The 7484-nt window shown below is 37.8% G+C and overlaps 1 protein-coding gene and 2 long non-coding RNA genes across 5 annotated transcripts in view; 2 read left to right on the top strand and 1 right to left on the bottom strand.

Moving 5' to 3' along the window:
* Positions 1–2235, top strand: part of LOC109543548 (ubiquinone biosynthesis monooxygenase COQ6, mitochondrial) — a 30282-nt gene extending 28047 nt beyond the window's left edge. For both annotated transcript variants that reach the window (XM_019913320.2, XM_019913321.2), the window contains 5 exons: positions 363–470; positions 530–732; positions 784–899; positions 1536–1702; positions 2128–2235. In XM_019913320.2, the coding sequence (XP_019768879.2) occupies positions 363–470; positions 530–732; positions 784–899; positions 1536–1702; positions 2128–2157 (624 nt within the window). In that variant the 3' untranslated portion in view covers positions 2158–2235. The remainder of the gene's footprint in view (positions 1–362; positions 471–529; positions 733–783; positions 900–1535; positions 1703–2127) is intronic.
* Positions 2236–2602: 367 nt separating this feature from the next.
* LOC109543551 lies at positions 2603–3367 on the bottom strand. Of its 2 annotated transcripts, none has more exons than XR_007280488.1 (2): positions 3036–3367; positions 2603–2966 (listed from the first exon to the last, which is right to left on the bottom strand). It is a non-coding gene; the product is annotated as an uncharacterized LOC109543551 (long non-coding RNA). The 2 variants fall into 2 exon arrangements; XR_002172509.2 differs by having other exon boundaries at positions 3032–3367.
* A 383-nt stretch (positions 3368–3750) lies between these two features.
* LOC109543549 lies at positions 3751–7477 on the top strand. The gene is made up of 7 exons (XR_002172507.2): positions 3751–3918; positions 4390–4439; positions 4616–4754; positions 5348–5677; positions 5845–6044; positions 6129–6366; positions 6420–7477. It is a non-coding gene; the product is annotated as an uncharacterized LOC109543549 (long non-coding RNA).
* The last annotated feature ends 7 nt before the right edge of the window (positions 7478–7484 follow it).

Raw genomic sequence — 7484 nt, forward strand, 5'->3', positions numbered from 1 at the left:
ATTGGCTAATGGCAAATTACGCAATTGAAAATTTTAGCTTCAACGTCCAGTCCTGAAAAATATGCGATATTTTTTGGAAAAACAATCTTCTGTCAGCAAATTGAAGCGCTCCTTTATCTTGGTTTTTCTGATTTTCGCTCATTCTTTGGACCTAGAACTGCAAGCTTATTGCCACATCAAGTGACTTCGCTTAAGCGACGCTAAAGACGCGACTTTAAGCGTCATAATCATTCCAACTATCACAAGTAGGTTTTGAGACAAGTTTTAGGATGCTAAATACAGGTTTATACGAGTTAACAGCTCGAGTTCCGAGATTGTTACCCTATTTTGACTAATATGACTCGACTATGTAAATGTTTCAGCTGACTGAAGAACTCAGTTCCCTAGTATGGTCCACGACTCCCGATGAAGCCAAACGATTGCTTAGTTTAACGAATCAGGACTTTGTAGCTGAGTTGAACACAGCTATCGTAAGATCAAACTCTCAGAAGTATCTTAGTCAGATTAGCACTTGCACAAGTTCTTTCAGTCTGGTACCTTCAGCAGATCTTCCCTGGTCCTGCAAGCTACCAGTGCATTTGATACTTTCTTGCGAATGTTCAACTGCTCAGTAGACCAAGTTAGAGCATATCCACCGAAGGTCCAGGACATCGACTCTGGAAGTAGAGCAGCCTTTCCGTTGGGATTTGGCCACTCTAGCCAGTACATTAGGCAAGGTGTTGCCCTGGTCGGGTTAGTAGCACTTTAAGCGCTGTTTTTTTTAAGCTAAAAGACGATTTGCAGGGACGCGGCCCATAGAATTCATCCCTTAGCGGGCCAAGGGGTTAATTTGGGTTTTGGCGATGTTGCTTGTTTGAACAAAATATTGGGAGATGYAGTTTATTCAGCRAGTGCAATCAGTAAGTAGTTTAATGTCGCAACTGTTCAGTGGCGGCTCGTCCAACCACTTTTAATAGCGATATAATCAGATYAAATTCGACAATAATGATAGTGAASGKGAAAACATTACGAGTAATGTTTAAGTGAGTAAGTYCTTAAWTTTAATAAATTATTTTCTAGTCTAAATTGGGTACTTGTTTCCTGCTAGGACAAGAGAACCTGAACTTTCAAGACAGCCGTCTTAGCAAGTTTTCCTAACAAAGCAGTTTGGTTGTGATCTTCCAAGTTTTAAGTGCAGTTATTATATCATGTATCCTTGGATTAAGTACAGCATTCTTAAAGATGCTGTATTCTGTTTTACTTGAAGATTTTTTTTTCAAACAAGGTTTGAGTTTTGTTACTGCAGGCTACAACTGGAGAAGGGCTGCAGAAACAAAAGCTGAGTTTAAAAACATGGTGTAGTACATTTAATCCATGCATTGCAACTGTTCCGCTTAGAGACTAATAAAACATACACTTTCTTGTTGTAATGTATGTAAATGTTGTATACACATACATTTTCTTGTTGTAATGTGTGAGTCATTGGTCGTTCCAAGAAAACCCCTCTTTGAAATGCCTTGCAACAACTAGGAGGGTAAACCTTATTCCTTTTGCAGGTAACATGGACTACCTGAAGGGATACGAGTCGGAGCGACAAAAACACAACGTGCCAACGATGCTGGCCGTTGAGGCTTTGCATCGACTATACAATACGAAATTTACCCCTATAGTTCTTTTGAGAAGTTTAGGGTTGCAAACCACCCATGCCTTGGAACCTATCAAGGTAAATAGAGCAGTCGTAAAAACCTAACGATTACAATTTCGAATGAATGTTGAGCGAATTTCTTTGTTGGAATTTGGAAAATCGTTCATTTGCGTTCATTGCTGAAAATCCAACTAAATGTTATTAAACTCAACGTTTAAAGGACGATTCATTGTAAATATCGTATAAATGTGTTCAAAATCCAGTGACAAATTTCGTCAATAATCCTTCTCAGACTTTTGAGGCTCATATAATACAGGGTGTCCCGTAATAATACTGGCTCCTCTGCTATTGATTGATCATCGTACGCTTGATATTGATTGACCATCATTTGCAGAGGAGCCAGACATTTTTTGTTAATAAAAGTTAGGTCAAATCCTCTTCTTTGGTGTGTGTAGGTATAGATTAAGTTCGTTTAGTCAACTGCTTATGTATTTGGTTTTCAGAGAGCCATCCGAAATCAAGCCGCCGTTTAAATGAAATTCGTATAGAAAATTCCTTGTTGTTAACTAGCCTTGAAAATTGTTATATAAATAAATTATTTGTTAATATAATCTGTAGTTGTATTATTCACGATTGAATAACTAGAAATATTGACTTTTTGGACGGTGTGGTCTTCCTATCGGGTTTTTTTGTTTTGTATTTCTAAAGACAAAATGAAGCAAAATGTTGAATTTTCCGTTTTTCATCCGAATAATTAGCAATGAAGGCACTGATCCGATCCAAATTGGTGGAAAAACATGCAATTTCCAGCAATTTCTATGTACAACGTAACAACTGTGCCAGACTGGAAGTCAATTTTCAAAAGTTCGTCCCGACCAAACCAGATCTAGTAGAAACTCCAACTTTCCAGATATTATAGAGTACAGTTGAACCTCAATTTACTGAGTCACTCAAATCAGATAACTAATAAAAACAGAGTTACTCAAAAGTGATCGTGTTCAGTAACAATTGTTCCGCACTTAGTCAAATTTCAAAAACTCGTCCAGGTCAAACCAGTCGGCATAGAAAGTGGAGATTTTCAGATCATCTTTCGTAGAGTTGAGTCCCCATTTGTTCAAAGTTTCAGTTCAATCAGATCTATTTTGAAGTGTGTGAAGATGTCCAAAGTAGAGTTAAGTGAAACTGTCTCACTTAAAATCGATTAACAAAAATTCAAAGTCCCGTTTAAACTTGAACGTTTCAAAGCGCTTTCAATAGACCATCTTCTCTATATTCTCTAGTTTCACTCAAATTGGATTCCTATTAAAATTCTTATGAGAATATCCAGAGTTGTTAAAAGCCCCTAAAATCAATTCAGACCGAACCATTTCAGGTATAAACTCGTAATTCTCACAACATTTTCAGTACCTACGTCTTAAGCCTCCATTTCCGCATAGTTTCCAGAGCATAGAAAAAGGCTTATTCCAGAGACAATCGATTCAGGCCCCTATTGAAAGAGAGAAAATCTATAAAGTTATCCTGTTGAGTAACAATTGTCCCGAACTTCAAGTCAATTTCTGTAGAAACCAGTCGAGATAGAAACGTACATTTTTTACAGTATTTTCAGCAGATTTTATTCTCCATTTGCTGGAAGGTTGTTGAAGTTTTGACATTAAAATATACAGAGCTGTTAAAAGTTGATACACTGTAACAATAAATCGACATTTATGCTCAATTTTCAAAAATGTGTCCAACACAAACGAGTTTACATGGAAACTGCAAGTTTTCACAGAGCTTTCGCAAGGCATTTCGCAATAGCCATAGACAAAAATGTATAAATATGTAGGACCTTTCAGTGCACATGGGAAATTACAATGTAAGCGGCAACGTTGTTTCCTWGAACTTTGTCCCTCGCCAGTCAAACGATTATAAACGTCTTCAATTATTTTTCGCCAAAATCACTTTTAGTTATTAGTTACTAAATATTTCGCTACTGTTTGGAAGACAATCGAGTTATTCTGTGTCTGACTCCAAAAAATTAAGCAATAACGAGACATTGATTGGGTAAATACCCAATTTAGTTGGGACTACTTTTTTCGGCGGGCGTACGTTTCGGTTGTGTTGAAAGCTCCGTCTATAAAACCCCCACCGCACCTTTTCCTGCGTCATTCAGTTCGATTCAGTTGTGAACCTTTGTATGTGGAAGCTTGTTCGTGCTTAGTTTGTGTTCAGAAACCTACATGTGCCATTTGGTTAGTGCTGAAAGTGATTCATCAAGTAGCTGAAGAACTCCAAAGGCCAGAATATTTATTCAGGTGTGTTTAACTGTATACCAGACAAATTAATTTTGTCTAACTATGGGCGTTGTTGCTGACCGAAATCGAGCCCCGTACGAATTACCTGGCTGGATTAAAGTTATTAAAGTTAAGAAAAACAAGTTGCAAAAACAGGGGCGTAAAGATCTTTTCGTTCATGCTGTTTTAACTCATGCTTTGTCCTGCGCCAAACGGGAACTGCAACGGAAACAAGAAGAGAGGCGACTCAAGTGGCAACATTGCTTATCTGAAAATGTCAATTCGGAGGTTCCCGTTGAGCCAAAGCAAAATTTCGATTCTGAAATTTATAGGGAAGTTAATGCTGAACTGGATCGGTTCATGCACGACTTGAATGAATGTACAAGGACACGAAAAGACTGATTTTCACTGATTGTTAACTACCACATGTTGTGTTCCCACCCAAGGCTGTTTTAATGTATCTGTGATATTATGTATATTTTTCTATTGCAGTGGGATTCAGCCTACCAGGCACGCTATGCAAGGGATTAACTGCTAATTTGGTTTGTAAATATAGACAGTCTTTTAAGAGCCTTGTAGCATAAGCGTTGAACTTTTGTATAACCCCCAACAACAGTGATATTAATTTTAAAATAAATTGTAAACTAAGTTATTTCCGATTATTATTGCCAATCAGTCCTTTTGTGTATTAATCTAATTTACGTTTACATGTATGAAGGTCTCCAGCAAAGTGGTAGCAGGCACCACATGGTGTATTGTCAATCCTGCGAGTTTCGAAAGAAGCATCCGTTTACTGGGGTGAATGTCCATCCAGCTTCTCTGTGCTCTAGTAGACACGTGTACGGAACAATAAAATGGTAAACTAACTTCTGAATTTCTTGGTAGTTACTTTGAGGTCTGATAACTTAGATTTTCGTAATTATCTGGTTTGGCTTCTTCTGGATTGCGATAATAAGAAGTTACTTACCCTGTAGATTAGCCAATTACTAACACTTTTTCTCTTAGTGGCCACGTTTCCAACACCCGAAAGTTCTATGACAAAATTTCAATTCGTTTAGACGCGACTTATTATCGAAGTCCAGAAGGGTCCAAACCATATTATTACCCAGATTTTTCAGGACAGTTTTTGCATGAAGTGCATATTATTTGAGTGAAAGCATTCTATTTTCAGGAGAAACTGGCTGGGTCGCGAGTTGTTCGCTCTTCTTGCCTTGTTTACTGAAATGTTCAAATTTTTTAGTTTTCGCTTGATAATGCAGCACAGCATCGAAAATGTCTTTGGAAATCTGGCGTTAGCTAAATGCTATCAGACCGACTCTTTTAGCCATTAAACTGCGCAAAGCATTGCAGTGGTGATTAAATATGTGCCAACACTACTTTCACATGAACAGTTGTTTCAAGCCCCCCAAAAAGTCTGTTTTTAATGTTTGCAATTATGCTATTTCCATAGGTTTCCTTAGTGGTATTGACAAGTTCAGTCGACAGCTTGGACAATACCAGGGAACCGTTCACAGCCATGAAAAACCATTGTAACGAACAAGTAGAGGGCAAAAGGCTCGTTCGAAAAAAATGGACTTACGGTAACATTGATGCGGATAACTGATTAATTTGAAAAGGGCGTTGCTATGTTGGATCCGGTACCTTCACATAAAGAAATCCACGCATAAAGTTCCTGTTATTCATTACGTATGCTAACACAACTTGATCGTCGCCGTGGATGCGGATTGTCCAAACTTCTTCCCTGTTCCTGAAGTTTTGGATAAGAAATGCAATTTAACAGGTACTGATCGCTTTTATTAGGGAACTGTTGAACTCCTTGCAGTAGTTGTGTTGACTTAATTTTTTGAGCTGCGAAAACTGACTAGGTACTAATTAATGAATTATTTAAAACTACTTCGAAATGAGCTCCATACTTGTATATAGTCTTATGCTAAAATCTTTTCTCAGGTCTAATGAGTGTCCGATCCGTATAGTCGGGAGACCTGCCTGCAGTGATGTAATTTGTCGAAATGAAACATTTTATTCCATAGCAACTTTCCATTTAATCTCACTGGGAGCAGTGTAGTAGGAACTCAATGAAATAAACCCGTATGTTTTTACTTGCCATTTTTATTACGTTTTGAAATGGATCTCGCAGCTTACAAAAGGTACCGTCCTAGTTATTACTAACAATTTTAACTTGTCCATACAGCAGCACTTTTTCTTAGTGTAGTATTAACTTTTTATTTTAGTTTTATATTCGGAATCGACCATTTTAATAGTCAAAATGCCATTCAATGTGCGCATCAGCTCCAACCAGGCTCAAGTATAACACTTATGCGGACAGAATTCCCCGAAACTACGTCGATTTTCAAAACTTCTCTCAAGTTCTACCAGATATTCAAATTTCTCAACGCGCGACCGTGTGATCATTCTATCCTATCCATGCCACCCACGTCTTCGTGTTGTGCAGCACTTCTCCACTGTCAGGTAAAAACGCAATGTCCGGAGGTTGCATGCATCTCATCTATTGATTTTTGCAGCATTTAAACCCCGTTTTGCCCATTTGCTGCCAAGATTATTTTGGACATCTTAATGGGTATTTTGAAGCTCTGAAAGTCGTTGGTTTTGTTCAGGTTTTTTTGTTATTGCCGAGAAGATGTTCGAAGAAGAAGAAGAACGCTACCAGGCAATAGTAATTAATCAGTAGTTTTCATAGAAGTAAGACTTCAATATATCCGTTAGGTGTTGGTAATTTCTTACAGCAAAGCAGCAATCAAGAACTTAACAAGTCGGAACAAAGAAAACTCACATCCGTTTTTTCAAAACTAGTCTTCTTCTAGTGGCAGGGTGGAAGGATTAACTGAACTTCTTAACACAACTTTCTTAATCTTTTCAGCAAATTTAAACCATTCTATTCAGTTCGCAGCTGACAGGCATTCAATTTCGATTAAAACTTAATATTCACAGGAAATGGTCGCAAGATGGAAGTCGAAAATTAGTAATTTTTAGCGTATCTAATGAGACGTTTCGTCAGAAGAAGTAACATTTTCAAGAGAAAAACCACGAGTTTACATCCGAATGAAGAAACTCGTGGACAAATCGTTTGCTTATCACATTCTGGTTTTTACTATGCGTCAATCGGGGTTGTTTTTAGAATCGAGTCCAGTCAAGACATGTAATGAAATGACAAAGCCCGCATTCCATTCAGCGTCAAGTGCTTTGTTTCGTAATACGTACGCTTTTAATTAGGCCATATGGATCTATCAAGGTACTATTTGTGGCTGTTGACAAAATTGTTTTGCAGCCGCTTAAAGTTGGAATATTCGTTTTTGCTTCACAAATTTCATTGTAATGGCGAACATTAGCAGTTCATTTCGAGAAATAGCCCGAGTCCAATATTCAGTTATATAGGAAGCGAAGTCACTTGATGGACTTGCAGTTCTAGGTCCAAATAATGAGCGAAAATCAGAAAAAACCAAGAGAAAGGAGCGCTTCAATTTGCTGGGCAGTAAGATTGTTTTTCCAAAAAATATCGCATATTTTTCAGGACTGGACGTTGAAGCTAAAATTTTCAATTGCGTAATTTGCCATTAGCCAATAGCCAA

Source organism: Dendroctonus ponderosae, unplaced genomic scaffold, assembly GCF_020466585.1.
Source record: "Dendroctonus ponderosae isolate FM_Combo_2020 unplaced genomic scaffold, Dpon_F_20191213v2 Dpon_F_20191213_10, whole genome shotgun sequence".
Lineage (NCBI taxonomy): Eukaryota > Metazoa > Arthropoda > Insecta > Coleoptera > Curculionidae > Dendroctonus > Dendroctonus ponderosae.